The sequence below is a fragment of the Phyllostomus hastatus genome, unplaced genomic scaffold (assembly GCF_019186645.2).
Source record: "Phyllostomus hastatus isolate PE091 unplaced genomic scaffold, TTU_PhHast_1.1 phas_contig_90, whole genome shotgun sequence".
In the NCBI taxonomy this organism is placed as follows: Eukaryota; Metazoa; Chordata; class Mammalia; order Chiroptera; family Phyllostomidae; genus Phyllostomus; species Phyllostomus hastatus.
The window spans coordinates 3,678,835-3,701,748 of NW_025333984.1; the positions used below are offsets into that span (position 1 = coordinate 3,678,835).

Below are 22,914 nucleotides of genomic sequence, written 5' to 3' on the forward strand. Positions count from 1 at the left end.
AAGAATCTTGTCACTTCCTCCCACCCCAGGGGATCCCAGTTTGTGCCCGGAAGAGCCCAACTATTTGTTCAGGGCCTGGCTGTTTCACACCTCCTTGGTTTTGTGTGGGCAGATCTGTTGCCTGGAATTCTTCTCTACCGCCCTCCACCCTCCTAACCTAAATCAAGAGTCACAAAACTTTCTCTGCTTTTCTGTACCCCTCCCTCCCAATTGAGGCCCACCATAGTTACACTCTTCATACTTCTCATGATATAATCATGCATAGCTGCAATTATTTGTCTCTCTTTTTAAACTCTGAGCTGTAGAGAATGCCTGGTGTATATTAAGAAAAATAATAGTGATCATAAGAATAATGTTACCATTGATTAAGCACTTACTGTGTACTAGACATTGTGCTAAGTGCTCTTAAATGCATTATCTCCTTGAGTCTTCACAATGGTCCTATGAGGTAGACAGAGCTATTATTATTCCTATTTTACACATCAAACATGAAGCTCAGAGTAGTTAAGTAACTTCCTCAAAGTCACAGAGCTAGTAGGAGGCAGAGTTGGTATTTGAACCCAGGTCTGCCATGCTCTCTAAGCCTTTCTTCTGCACCAAGCAGCCTCACCAATGGTCCCCTTGCTAAGCATTGACATCTTTACCAAACAATATCATTTCCCAACAAATATTTCCTTTAAGTTTACTGACAGCACCAACAGTGTGCAATATAATCACTTTCTTTGTCTCTCAGACAGCTGATACTTTTTCCACTTAATTACCTGCTTTGTTGACACCTCAAAATTTGTAATTACCCTAGGCTCATAAGCACCTCACCAGCTCCAGTTCTGGGAGCTCTTCTTAGGCTGGTGCTGAAAGAAAGAGCAGAGAATGAGCATTTTCTAGCCATAGGGTCAAGAGAATTGGGTATGAAGGGGGACAGGGATGAGGGGGTCAGGATTGAGTAAGGGAATTATTTCATGGCTCCCCCAGATATTTTTAAAATAGCATTACTTCCAGAAACTGGTAAATTTTGAGCAGATCAGTCACCCTCACATCGAACTGCACATAGAAAAACAAGCAGAGACCCCTTAGAAAATATTCCTGAATGGGCCCCATTTTGTATTATTCATGATTGAGGGGAGCACTGTGCTTGCCTAATGGGGCTCATGCTGCTTTAATGCCTTCTAAGCAGCCTAATCTAAGAAATCCAAATTAAAACAATATGTTGCATTTTGGGGAGCACATTTAGTAGGGAAAAGTTGGGGCTCAGTCACAGATAAAGGGCCTCTGGAAGCACTGGCTTCCAGCTTAGCCTCCAGGGAACCAGCCTAGACTCCTGTGAGGAGGTCAGGGGGTGGATAAAGAGGGACAATTCAATGGTGGTGAGTCACATCTCCACTTTTCGGGGCGGGGGTGAGAGGCACAATTTAAATTGCTACTGTTATTATTGCGCCCTTTCATCTGGCACAAATGAGCCTAGTATGCAGAAGAGAAGCAGCTACAACATCCATAAAGCTTTCTCTCTAGCTGGGCCTAGGTCAGCACCTCATCCTGGATAGGCAGGAAAAACATTGCTTCAACTACTATGTAGCCAGTAAGTCTCCTTTTGAAAAAAACAAAAACAAAAACAAAAAAAACAAAAACAAAAAAAACAAACAAACAAAAAAAAACACTAGAGAGGCCAGCCTAAGCTGTGCAAGGTACAAACTTAAGCCCCTTGGTAAGACCCCACAAAGAATTCATGCAAACTTCGGTGTGTCCCAGCATCTGGTCTCAGGCACTTGGCTTCTCTGCTGGTGCAGAGCCAGTCTGACACCTTCTCACTCTCCTCTGTATATACTAACTTAATTTCCATTCTCTCACAGTCACGTGAGGCCTCCTCTCCCTCTTTGAAGGTTCTCTCTCTGCCTCCCACTCCCCTCATCCCCACACCACTGGACCACCAATCTAAATCCCGTTGTGCAAGTCCCACCTGCGTTCATGAAGACTCTGGTTCACTCTGGCTCAGTAATGCTCCTACCTGTGAAATTGGGGATAAACTTCAACTTTTAGAAGCCAAAAGCTCTGGCTCCAAAGATGAAGCCCTAGACCAGAGACCCTAAATTAGTATGATGGATGGCTATTCTTACCACCCTTGCCCACCACAAAATCCATGTAAGTGGTGGAATAGGAGATGCTACCAGGACCCCTGTCAATACTGTCAACAACATGGGATAGACACACACACACACACACACACACACTTTTCCTTGGAGCTTAAAATTGTCACCATAAGTCTGTCTCTCTTTACAGTCCATAACATGAGGATTATATGGGGAATTGTAAGGGTGGAAAAATGTTTTAATAACCCACATTACTGCCAAATGTAAACAGATTTTCTTGTTTTCACTCTAAAAACAAGAACCTATAAGGAGCAGGGCACCAAAATGTGAATTTTATTCAGAGAGATCTTGGTTTCTCCATGAGAGTAAAACACTTTAAAGCTCTCTTCTATGGGGGCAGAGGATCTTTGGAGTGAGGCAGCTTTGAGTTTTTATTCCAGCTCTGTCACTTACTTGCTGGGTGATCTTGGGAAGGTTACTTCATCTCTCTGAATTTCAGTTTTCATCTGTGAAATGGAGATGCTAACACCTGCCTTCGAAATGCTTAGATGACTGAAAGAGGTAAAATATGGGAAGCAGCAGCCTAATAACTAATATATATATAGCAAATGCTCAAGAAAAGGTTAATTCCCTCCCTCAATTTACTCTCCAAACCCCCACCCCATCCCCTCTCATATAACCAAGATTGTCTCAATCAGGGTGTTCAGGGACTGAAGCTGACTGACTGAGTTGCCAATTTTCCTCATTACTGGTTTGTCTGACACTCTTGAAATAGCCCCTCTTCTTTTAGGATGATGTTTTGATCAGCCTAATGCAGCCCCGGAAGAATTGGACCGTAAGTCTAATTCTCACTCAGCAGTTTCTCCTAGCAGTGTTAATGAGACATAGGTTTCAAATGTAATACTCCAGATAGGAAAGTTTCAAACTACCTACTAGACAACCCCCCACCCCAACTCCCAACCCTCACTGCAGATCTAGCCCAAACCCTATCTCCTAAATATGTACTGTTGTGTTCAAGAGACTGATGGCATGAATATTTCCTGGCTGAACTGCCCCATGATTCTTGTTTGTTTTTTCTCACCTTGGCCCTAGAAATTAAGAGGTATCCCTAAGGCCACCCTTTTTTTAGCAGCCACCAAGTTGTGGGGGGGGGGGGGTAGATGGGACAGTGAGAAGAAAAAATGTTTCTCTGAGATATACTTTGCAGCACCTAAAATACAGCTCTAATTGGTTTGTTATTCATCTGTTTGCAGTTAAAGTAAGATAAAACCCACTGTTTACAAAAAAATGGTAAAGTGAGAGAAGACCCCAGTCTGTGCCTTTCCTCTCTGATGCTGTTGCCTCCCTCTAGAGACAAAAACAAGTCACTACAAGCTAAAACAGCATTTATGAAGAAACCGTGGCAGGGTGTGGGGGTGGGGAGTCAACTTTAATAAGTGGAGGGTAGGGATTGAATATAATTCTAACTAGGAATAAATAGGTTATAAGCTAGAGTATTATTGAGTTACAGGGCAGAAAAAACTTTGAGTGGCCAAGCTTTGGGTGTTTCCAGTGTATGGAAGATGCCTTAACTCTTCCTCCTCCTTCACCTCTCTTATTCATACTGCATACTACCCTTCACTGACACTAGACTCCACCACGCAAGTTAATCTATTAGTGAGTCCCTCTGAGGATTTAGGAATTTAGAAAAACTTCTCCAGCTCCTACCCATAACTGCTTCTGAGGAGGTCCTGTAGCCTCCACTTTGAAGTAGGAGGGGTAAAAATTAAGGGTCTTCCATACCATACAGATAATAGTTGGAGCAGGGATTCTGGATAAGTTATTTAATAAGCTTCCCTGAACACAGGGACCTGCCAGTTGCTAGGTATTGGGTTCCCATCCCCAGGAAGCTGCCTGGATTTTGGGAAGTGTATCTGAGATGTGACAGTAGCTGCCAAGGCTCATCAAACATGCCATCTACCTACTTCTGCTGATACATGTGAGAACAAATGATACTGCCAAAAGGAAACAGAAATCATTTCCTAGTGACTCAGAGCTCCAGTGATGAGGACACAGGTGGTATTTGCATTGCATTTTCCAGTTGAAATGTGTACCTTTTCTTTTTTTTTAAAGATTTTATTTATTTATTTTTAGAGAGGGAAAGGAGGGAGAGAGGGAGAGAGAGAGAGAGAGAGAGAGAGAGAGAGAGAGAGAGAGAGAGAGAGAGAGGGAGAGGGAGGGAGAAACATCAATGTGTGGTTGCTGGGGGCTGTGTCCTGCAACCCAGGCATATACCCTGACTGGGAATCGAACCTGCAACACTTTGGTTCGCAGCCCACACTCAATCCACTGAGCTACACCAGCCAGGGCAAAATGTGTACCTTTTCATAGAAAGGAATCTATAAGTAATCAAATAGTCCTAAAAACCAGACTTGGACTCTGGGCAAGGGAACATCATCAACATCCTATCGACCACCTAGTAAATGTCTACTGCATGTCAGCATAGTGTTAGGAGCTTTGCTAACACTGTCATCATTTTAAATATCACTCAAGCTTTGACATTAAACCAAAAGAAGTTGTAATCTTTGCTCAGTCACTGTGTGGCAGTGAGCAAGTTACTGAACCTCTCTGAGCTTTATCTTTAAAATAAAGATAATACCAGAGATTTTTTTATGAAAGTTAAATGAGAGTATTTATGAAAAGTGACTGGTACATAGTCAATATTTGGAGAAGAAATAAAATGCACTTTTGATACCTGAGTCATAGAATGCACTTAATATAATGATATTATTATTATTATTATTATTATTATTATTATACTGGAAATGTCAGCATTATTAAATCATTTTAAGTGAGGTTCAGTAACTTGCTCACAGAAACACTATAAATACAGGACTGAGATTCAAACTAATCTGCTTCTTCCCACCCAGTGTTAAAGAACACTTTATAATCATTGGGAAGATCACATATGTCTGACCTAATCTAAATACATTTACTCTATAAATAGAAGGAAAAATTCCTTATATTAAACTACGTGCAATGGGATTTTAGATCATTGATTGGAATGTATGCATATCACAGGCCTTCAATTAGACTTCTAAAAACTTTTTAAATTATTTGAGTGATTTAAGAACAAAACTGATAGAGATTTAAGGAAACAGAAAAAATAACTATTATTCCACCAACTTAACAGAATCTCTTAACTTATTTACCTTGTTGCTGAATTTTCTTCATTTTTCAAAAATGCATATAGGACAGTTACAATCATACTATTTTCCATGTTGCTACCAATTTTTCATAAACATCTTTTTATAGTTGTAGACTAGTTCAACAAGTGGATATGTCATATAGGTTGTTTAACCATTCCACTCTTGTTGGACATTTAGGTTGTCTTAGTACATAAGTGTGAAAAAAGGAACGATGTTACTTTCACCACTGCCATAAGCACCCTCTGAGACCTGGTGTCCTGCTCCATCAATGCCTAGTATGCATTCCATCATTTGATATTTAAGCTTGATGAATGTCAGCTCTAAGGCTGGAGCCTGAGGTACATTTGCAAGAGTATTATTCTTTGCCAGTTTTGATCACCCATATTCTGCATTCCATCCTCATGGTGGGTGGGTAAAATGTTAGCTAACTTAGAAACCTAAGCTCTAGAGTGTCACTTTTTTTTTCCTATGGCAAAGTGTTTTTTGAGGTGTAAACAAGTGATTTACAAAATAACTTTGGGAAGTCCTGCCATTGGTGAGTGGGGGTGCTTATATGCTACCATAATGAATGGAGTGGGGCATCTCATTGGCAAATTCACCCCAGGTCCATAAAATAATCCTGTTGCAGCTCAACCAGACCTGGCCTCAGCAAATCAATTGGATCCCACCTCAGAGAAAAGATCAAATTTATATGTAAAGTGGACCCCAGGGTCTCTTCAGCTTTAGAATTTTGGCTGCTTTACAGAAGTCCAATTGTCTGAGGCTAAATCCAATGCCAAGAGTGAACTGGGGAGAGCATTTTTCAAGTGGGTCAATCATGCTGTCCCTTTCCCTGAGAAAGAAGACCTTTTGGGGGGCCCACATTCTTCCCAGGGCTCAATAATACCCCTACCAAATGTTTTCATATGGCCCTCCATTGGTCATTGTCACTCTCAAAAATTGCTCTGACATACCAACCATTTCTTTGGAAAGAAGAGTGGGTGCATGATAGAACATTTTGAATACTTCCCCACTCTTCCCAGTCAGAAGCCAGGTACTTCCCCCACTCTGATGCCTGAAGATTTCTGGAAGGCATTTGAGGAGAGGCACCAAGGTCAATTATAATCCTACAGAATATCAATAGTTACCCACAAAGTTATCTTTTCGTGTTACAGCATTTCTCAGGAGAATGCAATGAATGAGTTCTTACCTAGTCAAAAAAAAAAACTGTACTGAAAGACTAATTACTTATTTGAAAGTGATATTGTGTCACTTAAGTGAGATCGTATATGTAAAGGACTGAGCTTAAGGCGCAGCATCTGGTAAGTACTTCATATATATTTGCTGCTTATTGTATGTGTAATAGAGCTGGGGTAGGAAGTGGTATGCCACTGGCATACATGAGGAGACATGTTTTATCAGACTGGAAATGCAATAGCAAATATAGAAGGTCTTGTGCTTGTGTCTAAAAACCAACTAAAAGAGAATGGAGACTGAAAAGAACATGGGATTACTTTTTTAAAAAGAATAGCTTCAGTTGAAAGTACTTCCAATATAAATAAACTAGTTATGTGAACCATATGGTGTGTACATGGGATTTGTGTGGTGTGTACGTGTGTGATATGGGTATATTGTGTTGTGTACTAAAAGTATAGGATGCATGTCAAATGTGTATATGTGTGCATTTGTGACTTTGTGGGCTTGTGTGGGTGTGGGAATGTGTATGTATGTGTGTATTTATGGCTTTGTATCTGAGTTACATGGGTGTGACCTGGACTTCCAAAAAAAGGGCAAGTCAGCCATCCAGGACTATATTTACAGGGGCACAGCTGGAAATCCTCTTTTGACCAGGTCACTGGGCATTCTCAACTTGGAGCACATCCAAAGAAGAGCAGCTAGATACGGGTAGGAGCCTCATAGCCATGTCATATATTAAACAGATGAAGGAACTGAGGAGGTTCTGTCTGGATAAGAATAGGGGTGAATGAGGGTAGGGGAATAGAGATGACTGGCACTGTTCCCTTGGGAAGATAGCATGAAGGTCAACTGCAGGGCCAGGACATAGCTTTGGGTTCACTTTAGTGAAAAATCTTCTAATAGACATGGCTGTCTTTAAATAGAGATGGACTTCCTGATGTGATACTGAGCCCCTCCCAGTGGGGTTATTCATAAAGAAGCTTTCATATATTTTATCTCATTGGAGTCACAGGACACCCTGGTAGGCCAGGCAGGGAGGGGTATAATGTTTCCTCCTAACCCCTTTGCAAAGGTTGGGTGTTTGAGCAGGAAGGCCTAAAAGGAATCTTATAAAACTCCCTTATGTTTTTCCATTCATCAGGATCACATAAATGAAAAAGTACACAACAAAAATTAAGCAGTGTGTATGTTCATTTCTTTCCTTTTAGAGTACTTGGGGCCTGTCAGCAACTATACTTGAACTTGTTAAGTATGCTACAGACTCTTAACATAGTAGGTCAGGCTCCTGAGATGGTTCTCAGTAGGGTGCTAGAGCTGCAAACTACTAAAAGCAGGTTTCTTCTGAATTAAGTTTCTGAAGCCCTCTCCTTCTGCCTCCCCTTCCTGCCTATGAGGGGGCAGAGGAAAGAGGAGACAACCCCAGGTTTGGTGACCAATGACACACTCTCACCAATATAGATTTTGGAGGTGGAGACTATGGAAAAACAGGTGGCAGTGGGGGCAGGTGGCAGCCTGGAGGGGTGGGGCCTACAAAAAGAAGTGAAGGACAGTGTGTATGGGGGTCCTGGGAAATTTCAAAAAGAAAATATCAGTCTCCTGAAAGTGTAAGGAGGAAAAGATCTAATCAGTTTCCAAAATGTACTTTATAGAAGCAATGACAGGAAAAGGGTGAAATGCCATTCACATATTCATACTGGTGCTGTGATCCTTGTACATCTATATCTTCAATTCTACAGGGATAAGAGAACCAAGCATTGATCTCAAATACACAAGGGAAGACCCAGACTAAAGACCCAAGGCCTCCGTCTTTGGGCAGTTTGGGGCAGTGGGAAGTTGGCAGAACTTCAGCAGAATCTGATTTGCTGACAACTCTGCATGACCTTGGGCGAGCCTTTCCTATCACTGGACTTCAATGTCACCATATTTTAAAGGAAGGGATTGAATTCGACGACTCTAAGTGGCTCATGTTGATATTCTGTAGATGAAAATGGGACAAGAGGGGCAAGCTTCAAGGGAAAAGCCTCCCTCCCACCCACCTTCAGGACCCCTGGGCCCTGTATGCCCTGCCAGGGCTATTCATCTTTGGGCCTTCAGGGCCCGTGGGTTGCGGGAGGCGGTCCTCCGTGTCTGGCCCCAATGATCTGGCTGTGCCTGAGGACCGCAGAGCCAGCAGCTCCGCCCCCATGCTTGCCCCTCGTCCCACCGAGTCATTAGCGGGATTGCTCCCTGTTCCGGGCAAAGCTGATGATTTATGCCGGGCCTCGACGGGGCAGTCCTTTGAGCCAGGAATAATTAGCTAAAAGCCAGCGGGAAGGGAGGCAAGGGGGCGGCTAGCCAAGTCCCAGGGCGCCCAACTGAGGCTGCAGACGTCTGCTGCCCCTAGCCAAGCACTCCAGCCCCTCTACTTGGTGGTCCCCACTCACCACGTCGGGGGCGGGGCTCAAAGGCCGACGCAAACAGGCAGTCCAGAATCCACGCCATGCCCCTTGCTGAATGACCGGCAGCCTGGAAACTAGTTTCCGCGCAGTTCCCCACACTGGCTGCCCTAAGTAGCCCCCGTAGACCACGCCCTGAGCCGCACCCTGCACCCAGCTAAGAGTGTCTTGGTCACCGGACACCTCGGACATGTCATAAAGGGGGCAGGGCCTCAGGGGAGCCCACCTCCCCGTGCCGGAGGGGAAGCCGCTAGTCCCACAGCCCCTTACCCCATGCGGAGAGAGGCCACGACACAGCTCCTGTCTCGGGAAGCTCTGACTGAATTCAGGACCCTTCCCCTTCCCCAGGGATCCCACAGTCTGAGGGGAGACGCCATCTCAGTCCTGGTGAGCCCCAAATCTAAGAGGGAGGGGAGGTCCCTGCACCCAAGAACACTTAATCAGGCGCATAAGAGCCGTCCTGTCCCCAGAAGCTGGAATTTGAGGGCAAAATGGTGCACCTGTCCCAGGAAGCCTCATATCTGGGGCCAAAACTGTATCCCAGACCTAAGTAATCCACGTTTTAGCGGAGACATCATCTGAGCTCTCAGGAGGCCCAACCCAGACTAGAAGGGATGTCTGCCCCAGGAGCTCTGAACCGGAAGGGGAGGTACCCCCTAGCCCTTAGGAAACCCCTATCTTAAGGGGAGGCATCACCTTAGCCCTAGGTAGCTCCAGGTGTGCTTTTAAGTCACTGCTACATTCAAGAAAACCAAAAATGTGAATAGGAGAAAAGAGTTTTATTCCCAATGTGCCTGAAAGCTTTTACTATCTCATTCTGTGGATCCCTCCGGAAGAAGGTGTTTTTTTCTTGTCTGGGAACCTTTGTTTTGAGGGGCCTGACCCCCAAATGAAAGAACTTAGTGTAAAGTATATATAAATATGGGGTACCCCCCAATTGCTGCTGACTGCACCTCCTATGCTTTTTGCTCAGGGCACTGGCATAGGAGAGGCACCAATATTTATTTTTAGAAATAATTTGATATTTGATATTTCAATGGGGAGTGGTACTGTGTTGGATTTCATCACCTTTGCTCTTATGGCTTTGTATTTTTAAATTTTAAATACACATGGAGGTGCATACCTTAATGGGTTCAGTATTTCAGGCATTTGGTGGTGGTAAACCAGCCATACCCCCAAATCCTGAGGCAGAGGCAGTCACCAGAGTTAGAACATTTTTGGCAAGAAGGGCTTCTAAACAAAAATTCCTTTTCTGTTTAAGCTCAAGGGCCCAAATTAGTTTCTCCTTTCAATTCTCCATTGGCAGTTGTACAAATATGACTCTGTGCCTTATTTTTCTCCACTGGGAAAATGGGGCCCTGTCCATCAAAATGATAGTGAGGAGGTAGGAAGAAAGATGAAAAACCTTCTAGGCCTGAGGAGTGGAAGTTGCAATCACAGGTCCTTTAGGGAGAGCAGTTATTACATTTGTTTTGCTAACCGCTGATATTAGCATCAATGTGGCAAAAGGGATGCATAAAATGGAAAAATCGCCTGTATTTTGCCATGTAATTCTTAGCAAAGTAGAGCTGTAGTCATAGTTTAAAAAGTTTCCACTTGTTTTTCTTTCTATCTGGGAAACATGCTACCTCTCTGCCTTTGCATCAATTTCTAAATCATTTCCAATTTTCTCTGTTTTCTAAAAGCAATCAAAGACAACAAATATTCACCAGGCCTTCTCTTTCACCAATTTCTGCTGTACAAACACCTAGTCATCCAAGCCAAACAAGTCTGACATCTAGAAGTGTCCAGTTTCAGGCTCTGGATATTGAAAGTTTAGCCTTGGCCTTACCTCTTCCCATGAGCTTATTCTGTATTCACTCCCAGCTTTTGTAATGGCCACAATGTTTTGTTTTGTTTTTAGTTCCTCATGGCATAAAGGCTGCCTGCCCAATCCGATCCAATGGGGCTCAGTAACTGAAGTTTTTCAGAGTCCAGAGTAGTTCTTTCTATCTGGGGTACAAACTCGTGACAGCTATCCTTCTTCATTGGCTTTTTCTGCAAGAGGTGTGTTGTAGTAAAGCAAGAAAGCTAAGGATGCTCACAGACCTAGATTGGAAGCCTAATTCTGCTGTGTACTAGCTATGTAATCTTAGGAAGATTATTTAACTTCTTTAAGGCTTGATTTTCCTCATCTGTAAAATGGGGACATTAACAGTTGTGAACAAGCTCCAGGCAAATCAAAGTATACTCTTTTGGTGGGGGGAAAGAGAAGGGGAAATACAGACTAAAGGATTCTCAAAAAATTATTTAGCAGTCCTCCCTACTCCCTTTTCTTTGACCCATCTCCTCTGCTACTTAATTACTTAGTGTTAAGATTCCTTTGAAAATATTTGCCCTTAACTAAAGGTCTCGTAATAAGGGAATACAGTCATTTATCTTTCCATCCATTCATTCAACAAATATTTGTGACATGTCTTGTGTGCAAGATATTGAGCTATGTATATAATGTTTACTTACTCAATGAATTATTGCACAATTATTCTTAAATGTTTATAATCTGGTAACCTATATGATAATTTGAAAATACACTTATGATTACTTTAAATAAAAATAATCAAAATGCAAAATGTATGTACACTACTATGTAAACAGTGGAAATAAATAATAAGCTTAGAAAAACAGGAAATACACCAGAATCTTAATAGTGATTGTATTTAAGCAATGCAATTATGGGCAATTTTTAACTGTTTTATTATTTCCATATTTCAGTATTTTTCAAGTGTTCTTTAATAAATATATTGTTTTCTGGAGTTAGAAAACACTACTAATAGAAAAAATATAACTTTGCTCTTCTGAGTAAAGGACTAGGCTTTGTAGGAAAATTACTAGGATATTTAAGCTGGAGCTGTGCTACTGGCATAGGGTACTGTGGCTGGCTTTGGTGAGCAAGAAAAAGCTGAAAGCTGGTCTGTGGGTATAATGCAGGACTCCCTTTTTCTTCAGGAACACATAAGCAGTTATGGCACCTCCTTTCCAATAATGCAGAGGTCCTTAGCACCCCCACTGAGCAGCCAGGAGCTTGCTAGCATAGACTTGCAGCCCCTCGCCCTGAGGTCTGTGCTCACAAAGCACACAATAGGTATATCTGCCCTCACCCTGACAGCCCAAGGCATAGAGCTCAACAGCTTGCTGCAGCTTAAGGCTATCTCATTGCAATTCCAGTTACTAGCTAAGCACCCTGCTCCTTACTTAGGTAATTGTTTGCAATGAGGTCTTTGGCAGGAAAAAAACACATTATGACTTAGAAGGCACAATAATGAAGTCAAGCTTTGGATTTGTTAACTGTAAGAAGGAAAGCTTCAAACCTTCCTATCTTTTTCCTAAAACACAAAAGTATACTTGGTTAATAAAATTATAGGTTTCAGGTAAAAAAAACACACAACTATTTGGCACCAAGGCAAACAGTTGTTAATTAAAGGGGATGCCGAGAATCAAAGACCTATAAATATTGACAAGGATTAGATTTCCTAAGGTATGGTCTATTGGACCAGATGCATCAGAATCACTTGGGATGTGCTGTAACAGTGCAGATTCCCTACTCCCATTCCAGACTTACTGAACAGGAATTTCTGGGCATAGAGACCAGAAAACAGTATTTTTAGCAAGCTTGCTATGGGAGCTTTTATACAAAGTAAAATTTAAGAAATTCTAATATAGAGGAAAGATCTCTTTCCCTGAGAACCTTCAACCACTTTCTCTTTCCATTGTACTCCAGCTACAAGAAATACTGGGGAAGTCATTGGGGAAATTTGATCCCTTTGACTCCACTCTTCTTCTTTTGGGTGTGTGGGTAAACACGTAGCATGAGAAACTAAGCAAACCTAAAAACTTGACTCCTAATAGGAACTAGTAGTATTCAAAATAAGCATATTCCATAAAGGTCTTTTATTTAGATTTTTGAAGAATCCTTGTTTGTGTCTATATGGCATTTTTCAGTCAGGTTATCTTGTTTGAACTTCCTACCTGTTGGGTTCCTTGCATCAGGCAAGAGGCAGCTAAAGCACAGTGGAAAGAGTATGGTATTTAAAATTAATATATCAAGAGTGAGTCTGGGCATGCTGACTGACAGGCTGGATGAATGCAAGTATGTCTGCTTTCCAACTTGAGTCCGAGGCTCCTTCTCTATGAAATAGGAATCCCCATTCCCTGCCCACCTTCAATGGGTTAAGTAGGTTTCCACAATTTCCGGAGTAAGATAACAAAGATCTCTACTCCCAGGCCCATAGAGAAAGTTGGCAGATTAGTAATCTTGCCTCCTAACACCCCCTTTTGAGGAGTCCTATCAGAAGGTACACATGATGTGTATAGAAATCATACATGCTCTCAAGACAGCCTCCCTGCTTTTCTGTTTAAGAAAGATTTACAGGAACGAGTATAAAGGACACATGGATAAAAACTATGGGTGAATGGAAATGGGAGGGAGGAGGGGAGAGCTGGGTGGGTGGGTGGGGATTGGAGTAAAAGATAGAAAATTGTATTGCAACAACAATTTAAATAAAATTTAAAAAATTTTAAAAGAAAGATTTATCTGGGCTTATGGTGAACATAGAGTAAAATTATGGATGACCTCCCTGGCCTTCAGAAAGGCCACAGTTTTCTCACTTCTCACATAGGGTTATATAAGGAAAACTTGAAGTTCCTTTCCAGCTACTTAGCATTCCTAGGATATACTGCTTCCATGACACTTACCCCCAACCCTGTAGCTCTATTACTCCAAATATTTTCATATCACAAAAGCCTGACAAGGTCCTGGCACCATCTTTGTGAGGTAGAAATGGGAGAGAATTATTATTTTTTTAAGTTATGAAGAGCTGAGGCAAAAGACAGTAAATGACTAACCCAAATTGACCCAGTGAAGGGGAGATGAACTGAGACCACCTTCCAGATCTTTCACCCCACTTTCCTGACTGTTTTTCCCGGGAAACCTCACTAGATCCCAGGAGCTGTCTGTCAGTGTCCTGGCACCACACAGGAAATTCTAGTTTTATTCTGACACCAAGAAGACAGAACTACGATTATGCTTCAGTCCCCAAGGAGGCAGAGAAATTGCATTTAGTTGACAAGTGCATCTCCCACACACATAATCCTCTGGTTGAATGAAATGATAAAATCAAGTTAAAAATCCCAAATGCTCACTTAATTTTGTAAAGCATTTTGCTCTTTGAGCTAGGGGTAGGCAGGATAAGAGAATCTTCCAACTTTAGAAGTCTCTACCACATATCAGGGAATAGTAAAAATTAAGAGGGAACACAAAAAAATGTCAGAAAGAAGAAAGAGTAGAGGAGGGATTTTTTTTTTATTTTGTGTCATAATCAATAAAAATAGATTTAACTGAAAAAATAACTAGAAAGAACTAGGATGTGTGTTTGTGCTTTTGAAAAACTGCAAAAGATATGAGTCACCCAGATTTCCATTATAGATGAAAATTCTGGGGCTTCAACTAACAGGAATTTGGTGGATGAGCAAGGGGTCTGTCCACATCCAGAGACCTCTAGGCCTAAGCTTCACTAACTCTGAAAGTCATTTCTGTGAATCACTTACTCATATATTTAAGTGTGGCAGCTACCAATGTGCTTTCACATCTCTTTCCACATCTGAACCACATCCAGCTTTGGGATACTGGCAGGACAGAGATTAGCATAACTCCATGTTATAGATGAAAAAAAATAAAGCTTCAGGAAGAGAAGTGACTTGCCCAAGATCATTATTCTTCTTCTTCCTCCTTTCCTCCTCTTCTTCTTCCTCCTCCTTCTTCCCCTTTTGGTTTGGAACTTGTACTTGAACCACTATCTGTGCCTCTTTCTTTTGTGCTTGGATCCATCTCACATTACCCATATACAGGCTGAAATGTGGTGTTTAGACCTTATATACACCCTGATCCCCTTTGGACTGGAGACTTTCCTCTAGATGAGAAATGTAGAGCCCTTACAAAATTTCCTAAAGCTCTATTCTTAATAGATATATGCTGAAATATTTCAGAATTAAGTGCCATGGTGTCATCAATACACTTTCAAAGTGAGAGAGGGGGCATGCAGAGGAAGGAAAGCATGTACATATAGCAAATTGTTAATGAGAGTATGTATAAGTATTGTGCCATTCTTTCATTTTTACTGTATGTTAAAAAGTTTGAAAATACAAACTTGGGGGAAATCTCCCCATGTAGGTAGCTTACACTAAAACCTGGGAGTCAATGCACCTCCTGTCTCATAGGGTTCCACCTCAGGACTCCATCAGAATAGCACAGCCCCAAGCACAGAACTAGCTCAGCAGGAGGGACAGGCTAGGTCCATGAGTGGTTTTGATGTCTCAGATGGAGCTAAGTGTTCAGAAATGGCTGCATGTATCCAGTGGGGATTTAGAGTGAAGGGTATAAGTAGCAAGGCAATTAAATTGTAGCCCTAGAGAAAGATTCTCCCCTAAATAATCTGATCAGGGCTGGATTTTTTCCAAAATATGTAATTTTGTTGGACTTGTCAGGCTGTAAGGTAAGGGTCAAAGCAAGGAGTGGCCATTAGAGCTGTATCTTCTGAGGACCAGAGAGCAGCCATGCTAGAGAGGAGGGGTCATAGCTGAGGCTAGATAAAGTGGCACTAAAGGCATATGGCTCATACAAGTTGTGTGTGCATGTCAAAAAGCAGACCAGGCTATATTCAAAAATTCCTTCTCTTGTCTTCAGTAACATTTAGGTGGATCATAGGACTCTGGGCGCCCAGAGCCTTAGCAAATAACAGGAAAACAAGTCACTGAGTGACTGTGGACCCTGACTTTGATTTCAAGAGGGGCTCTGGGTTGGCAATTTCAGGAAGGAAAATGGGGAAAAGAGACTGTGCAGCATGGGTATAAGTTATAGATGGTAGGCTTTTCGGGCTGAGCCACACATTGGGACTTAGTGTTCTGGGACTGGGGCTACAACTCCCCCTACCTCCCTAGGGAGAGAGCCACCGGTATATCCCACCAAATCATATACCTTGCTGTCCTCAGAGAGTGTCCCTCAAACCTGCTACGTGATAGCAAGATGGGGCCTGAAAGGTATGGGGTCAGGAGTACTGATATTAGTGCTCAAGGCCAGGTTCAAGGTTCAAGGGCTGAAAGCAGAACCTTAGCTTCTCTTTTTTTCCTTCCCTCTTACTTCAAAGGAAGAAAGGAGCCTCTCTGGAACCCTCCTCAATGATACTTAGCCTTTCCTGCTGTTGCCACCCCAGCCTCTCACTCTCTTGTCCCTTCAGCCTATCCCCTTCTACTGACTTCTTCTGTCTGCCTACTACACACCTCATCCTTCCCCATAAAATGCTGTCTTTTCCTCAGCCTTTCTGTACATGCACTTGGGTCTGAAAAACTTCTCAAATGTATGGTCTATTCCATCCATTCACTATTTTACTTCTTCCCACTCTACACCCAATATTGAAGGCCCTTATGGCTTCTTTATTCTAGGTGTGATAGCCCCTTGTCAGTTCTCATTCCTCTTGACCACTTGGCAGAATTTCTTCCCTCATGATCTGTTTCTCTTTACTGATTGAAAGTCATTCTTCCCTTAGTTGTACCAGCCAGGTCTTCTCTCTCACACTTCTTCTGCCTGTTCAATAACCTTTCTCTCACCTGCTTATTCATCTTCTATTTCCCTATGGGCTTATTCTTCCCCATAGCCAACAAAAATATTCAAACTCTCCTATATAAAAACAGCCCTTCTGTGACCCTGAGTTCCCTTCTAGCTATCATTCAATCTTCTTTTTCTCAGCCTTATACTTTAACACCTTCACCAGAGTAGTGAAGACTTGCGCTCCCTACTTCTTACCATATATTCACTCCTCAGTCCACATTAAGATGGTGCCTGGTTCCTTCCACACACACACACATACACACGCACTCCAATGAGATTCTTTTTTCTACAGTTACCAATGCACTTTTGGAGGCATAATCTAAGGAATTATGTCTTAATTTCTTTTGCCTTTTCTGCAAAATGCTACAATGTGAACTGCTCCCTACTTATCGAAACTTTCCCCTTGGTTCTGAGGATGAAATGTTATACTCTTGTTATCATCTATGATTTCTCCTCCTGGCTCTGCATTCTCCTCTGGCACCCTAAATAGGAGAATCTTTCAACATCCTGTCCTTAATACTGTTTTTGTGTGGAGAGGGTCATCTACTCTAATGTCCCTGAACTCTCTGGATCGCTCACAGCACCTAAAACAGTATACTTCATATAGGAAAGAATAAATGTTTACCTAATTGGTGAACATTTATTAATTGCACAATGCCTGGTATATAAATGTTCTGTAAAGGTTGTTATTGGTGTTTATAAATATTTCCTTTATATTTGCCTAACTTCATCCTTGTAATACCCCAGGAAGGTTAATTATTTATTATTCCTATTTTTACAAACAAGAGAAGGGGAATGAAGCTAACATTTGTTTTCTGCCTGTTCTGTGCCAAGTGTTTTCTACATGTTTTAATTTAATTTTCACAACAGCCCTGTGAAGCAGGTGTTATAGGCCACATTTTACAGGTGAAAAAACTGAAACTCAGAGAGCTACCCTAGATCCGAAGGAGTATACAATTTACCTCTCTTGCTATTTCACTATTCTGTAAATGTGATCATACCAAATTTAATAAGCAATATTGGAGAGGCATATAAAAAGTATCACAGAGTGATATTATAATTATTGTTTACATACAAGTACTTTCTGAGTTTGCATTCCTGTAAAATTCAGTGTCAGGCATATAAAGAGCTAAAGAAAAAAATACAACCCTTCTATTTCCAAACATTCCCTGCCTCTCCCCCTCCTTGTATATTATAACAATAGAAATTTATTATTGATTGCTTACCATGTGTCAGGCATTATGCTTACTGTTTTACATGTGTTCTTTCATTTAATCCTCACCACCACCCTATGAGGTAGAGGCTATTATTATTCCACAGTTTATACATAAGGTAATTGCACCTCATAGTAGTTAAGTAACTTGTTCAAGGACACTTAATTTATGAGTTGATTAAATTTTTAAGTCAGGTTGGTCTGACTCTAAACCTAATGTACTTTTAATGCTACTAGTCTGCCTTTTCAAGAGGATAGATATAAGGAAACGAAGGCTCATAGAGATTGTGACGTCAATTCTCCTGACTCTTTCTCTTATGTATTTTCCACTTTGCTCCAGCTGCTTGCATTTTTTGTTGAAGGCACTGCTTTATATTGTCAATAATTTCTATATCTGTGGTCTTTCTCCTCAACCACATTGTCAGCTCTGCCAAACCTCTTTAGAACCCCCACAGAGGGTTCTCACTAAATACTTGTCAATCGATAAGCACAGGGCTCTCTTCAGTTGAGAGAATTATTAATAAACCATCAGGCTTTGACAAAGCCCTTCTCATTTCCAAAGTAGTTGAGTCCTTCATACTTAGAAGATGTATCAATTTCTCCCCTTTCCACAGCTTGAAGTCAGGAGCCCACACTACCCGCCTCCACACAGCATCCAATCTCCAGGGAGCCTCAATAGCGTCAGAATCATTTCACTGAAGGCTGAATTATGTGTGTGACTCTGAGAGGATGAGGTCCTAGTGAAGGGGGAGAAAAATGTGGGCTGTGATTCTGAATTCAGGTGGACCCTGGGGATGCATCTTGCCATCTGAAATGATGTGTCAACCTTTAGCAGTCACACTCCATAGAACAAGTTCTAAAAGCTCTGAAGATTGATTGTTAACTGTTGTTATTGGGGGTATTAATAATCATTTTTACATTTGTACAGTAAACTTTCATTTACACAAAAGGCTCCTGGACAAGATTTTATTAGTTTTATTTTTTGCTGGCCTTCTGCAAGAGCTTTTGGGCTTCAAGACTCCCCAAAGGGAAAAATAGTCCTCTGTCCAGCTTTTGAGGAAGAGAACTGCCACAGGGAAGCTAACAGCTGAGACCCTGAGAAGAATAATGTTAGGCAGCTAGAATTGACAGCCAGCAATTGACCCCACTGAACAACATGCTGCTGAGACATGTTTAGGGCCTTAACACAGATCCCCCTCTCCTCCCTTCTCTATGCCTGTTTCCAGAACCCCAGAAGTGGATAGTTCTCCCAACCCAAGCAGAATCCTTAACTCCTCCCACCATTAGAATTCACCCTTCCAGGTCCCTTCCCCCATCGATGGCTTCAGGAACACCTCTGTGGAAGCTGGCTTATTAATTATTTCTTTACCTCCCCCAGACCAATTTTCTCATGCATTTTTATGAGTTTGCTTAGCATCCTTCGAAGAGACGGGAAGTAGTAATAATCACAGCTAATACTCATGGAGCTTTTACTATGGGCAATGCACTATATCAAACACTTTACGTGCATAATCTCTCTTAATCCTCATAACAGTCCTATGATGAAGTTTTCTTAGTATCCCCATTTTATACAGAAGGAAATTGAGGTTCTGAGTGAGTAACCTGCCCAGAGCCACACAGCTAGCTAATGCATAGCTAGGATTCAATTAAAACCAGCTACGTCTGACAATGATCCTCTAGAGTTTATTGTCTCTCAGTATTGGTTTCCATTTTCCAGATAGAACAAACCCATTTTCCAGAACAAAACCCAGAGATCAGAAGGCCATCTAGCATTCAGAGGAAAGAGTCTCAGGAAGCCATCAAAATAGTTTTCCTCCCATTTTTGTCAGTAGCAGGCTAGATCACTTGGTGAGTCACTTAAGAGCTTCTTCTTCTGAATTTGCAAGCAGGGTCCACAGTATGTGAGATTCAAAAGGGATGAGCCAAGGAAGGCTAATCTCCTCCAAATTTGTAAAGTTTAAAAGCACTATCAAATGAAAAGTGTTCCTTATCATAATCCTTAATATTATCATTATAGCCTATTCATCTACCAATGGACCTGGAATAGAGTCCTGGCTCTGCCCCTGGATTGTGGTGCCATTTAAATGCCAAAACAAATGGTCTTAGGAAGTCGGGGTGATCCATTATCCAGATATAGATTATTTCTCAGGAGTAAATCGTTAGCCCTGTCGGTGGCTGATGAATTCTCCCACCACAGCTGAGGGCTCATTGCTCTGCATGGGACGTGCAGGGAATGCAAGCACCAGCTAGAGTCACAATGTGAATTTGCAGACAGGGTTCTGAGGGCAGGAACAAGAATATTTTGGTTAGGTTCCCAGGAGCAGCAACAACCTCACCCCCTATTGTGTGAAAATACAGATAATGAACTCCAGCAATCCATAGCCCAGCTCAGGACAAAAAAGGAAAACTTTCCCTTGATGCTTGAAGTATCTTTGGGGAAAACAAAGTACAAAAGAGGCTGAAAGATGTGTATGAACACAAGGACCTACTTACAAAGAGATGAGGAGAATGGGCAACAAAAAAAGAAAGAAAAAGATATGGAGACAGACAGGGATAAAAAGAGAGACAGGGAAAGATGAATGAGAAAATGAAAGAAAATGAATGATGGAGCACACACACACAAAAAATGAGACACATGGAGTAAGAGGAAAAACAGAAATCCAGAAAGAGGAGCTAATAGGAAAGGAAAAAAGGAAACAAAACAGCCCTGGCCAGGTGGATAAGTTGGTTGGAGTGTCATCCTGTGCACCAAAAGGTTGTAGGTTCAATTTCTGGTCAGTGCACATACCTAGATTTCAGGTTTGATCTCTGGTTTGGGCACATACAGGAAGCAACCAATTGTGCTCTTCTGTCTCTCTCTCCATCTCTTTCTCTCTTCTCTCTCTCTCTCTCTCTCTCTCTCTCTCTCTCTCTCTCTCTCTCTCTCTCATCTCTCAAATCAATAAACGTGCACTCAGGTGAGGATTAAAAAGAAATAAAAACAGATTAAGAAAGAAAAGATAGATAAAAAGACAAAAAGAGAGAAAAAACTTTTTTAAAGGAAATATATGGAAAAAGATAAACCTAGAGAGAAAATAAAAACAGAAGAAGAGCAAGAGGGGAAATAAAATAGAAAAAATAAGAAAAGGATATAAAGAAACAAAAATCAGAGATAAAGAGAGAGTAAAATAAAAGGGATAGAAGAGGGAGGATGGGTGGGAAAAAACAAATGAAGATAGTAGAGAAACATAGAAGAGACTGAGGTCTTTAGGAATACCAGAAATGACTTTTTATTTGTTTTTGTTTTTCCTATTTTTGTCTTTTCTCTTTGGCTGTGAGGCACACATGATTTCAATGTGATGCTGCATGCTGCAGTGCTGGTCTTATCCATGGTCAGAGTCACCAGGTTTCTCTACTATCTCAGCTCCCTTCCTCCCACTCTCACCATTAGCCATTCTTGTGGGGTAAAGCACTGAAGGCAGAAACAGAAAGGCAGAGACAGCCACCTACTGAAATAAAAGCCACAGATACAGAGTGCTGACTACATAGAAGACCACATGAGCGCGCATGTGCGCGCGCACACACACACACAGGCACAAAATCAAACAGAGACACATACTGAAGCAAAAAAGCACACAGGTGCTGAAATACTTGACACATAGGTAGGGACAGATCACAGCAGATAGGTATCAGCAGAGCCAACCTGAACATAAGTATGGGCATGGGCAGAAAGTGACAAGGAACTAAATACAGTGCCGTGGAAGATAACACAGAGGCACAGAAAAAGATGGACACATGACCAGACAGGTACAGAAGTAGACACCAGCTAGGGTGAGAGGAGGAGGTTCCTCCTTCTCTGATTTTCCTCTCCCTTTTGCTTTTGTAAAGTACAATAATGAAGTGCATTTACTTTCCTGTGTCCCCTGCCCTTAGGATTTCCCTATGGACTTTTGACAGCTCACAATGCATTTTATTTAAATAAACTCACTCCTGCTAATGAGCCTGCTAGTTATTGTGTCATCCTTCCCAAGGAATAGATGTCCATAACCAGTTTAAATTACTATACCCAAAAGGCCCCTTCAGACATGAGTTTAAATGGTGGAATACCAGATCCTTTGGCTAACGCAGATTTGGAGTCTGTCTTGACTCTTACTCCAAGGCAAGGACTCTACCCTCCCCCTACTGCCCGGTATTCCATGATCCTTTTTAACTTCATTGAACTTTCCTTTTCTCCTCTGCAGTGTGAGGCAGATGAGAGGAGGAAGCCAAGCAGCAAGATCTAATACTTGCACCCCCACGTGAATGAGAGGAGAACCATAAGATTTCACCAGATTTTAAAAAAATGTGTTTCTTGCAAAAGAAAAGTTTGAGAAACTCAGGGTTACACAGGGCCCAGTGATGTCTAAGGATCTTTCCAGCTCTGACATTCTTGAATTCTTTGACTAGGAACTAATTTGTTCAAATCTAAACCCACAATAATTGGACAAACCTTGATTGAATTTTCCAAGCAAACATGGCATCACTGTCTGTCCCAATGAATATTTAGCTTTAGTCCTGGTTTATAGATTTTGCGCAGTATCAATATTTCTTGGCACAATTTCCAACACTGACTGGTAGACCCATGACGATGTAAAACATTCAGGCTCAAGATGGCCTTCCAGTAAAGCCACAGATGGCTGTTGGTGTGTTCATCTCTCTTGAGCTGATACACAGACAGCACCACCCCTTCTGGCTTGTGTTGGATACATGGAAAAGTGAGATAAGTGCCTTGAAATGGGCATAATGCTGAGATGGATGGATCAAGTTGGCTTAGAAGTTAAGGGACAGTATAGTCAACTGATCACAAAAAGAATGTAAATGAATGGTGCTTGCTTTGTGAATCTACTTTTTTTTGCTTTTGTTTTTAAATTAAATTTATCAGGGTGACATTGGTTAATAAGATCATATAGATTCAAGTGTACATTTCTATAATATGTGATCTATATATTGCATTGTGTGCCCAGCACACAAACCAAAACATCTTCTGTCACCATATGTTTGGCCCCCTTTACCATTTACTTACTCCCACCTATCCCTTGCCTCTGGTAACCGCCATACTGTTGTCTTTGTCTATGAGTTTCAGTTTTATATATCACATGTGAGTGAAATCATGATTCTTAGCTTTTACTAACTGCCATATTTCACTTAGCATAATATTCTC

At 41.6% G+C, this 22,914-nt stretch overlaps 1 protein-coding gene across 1 annotated transcript in view; it reads right to left on the reverse strand.

Annotated features, from left to right (window-relative positions):
- ARHGAP36 (Rho GTPase activating protein 36) overlaps positions 1 to 8,953 on the reverse strand; it is a 30,668-nt gene extending 21,715 nt beyond the window's left edge. The window contains exon 1 of the mRNA XM_045852264.1: positions 8,872 to 8,953. Within this exon, the coding sequence (XP_045708220.1) occupies positions 8,872 to 8,929 (58 nt within the window). The 5' untranslated portion in view covers positions 8,930 to 8,953. The remainder of the gene's footprint in view (positions 1 to 8,871) is intronic.
- Between the last annotated feature and the right edge of the window lie 13,961 nt (positions 8,954 to 22,914).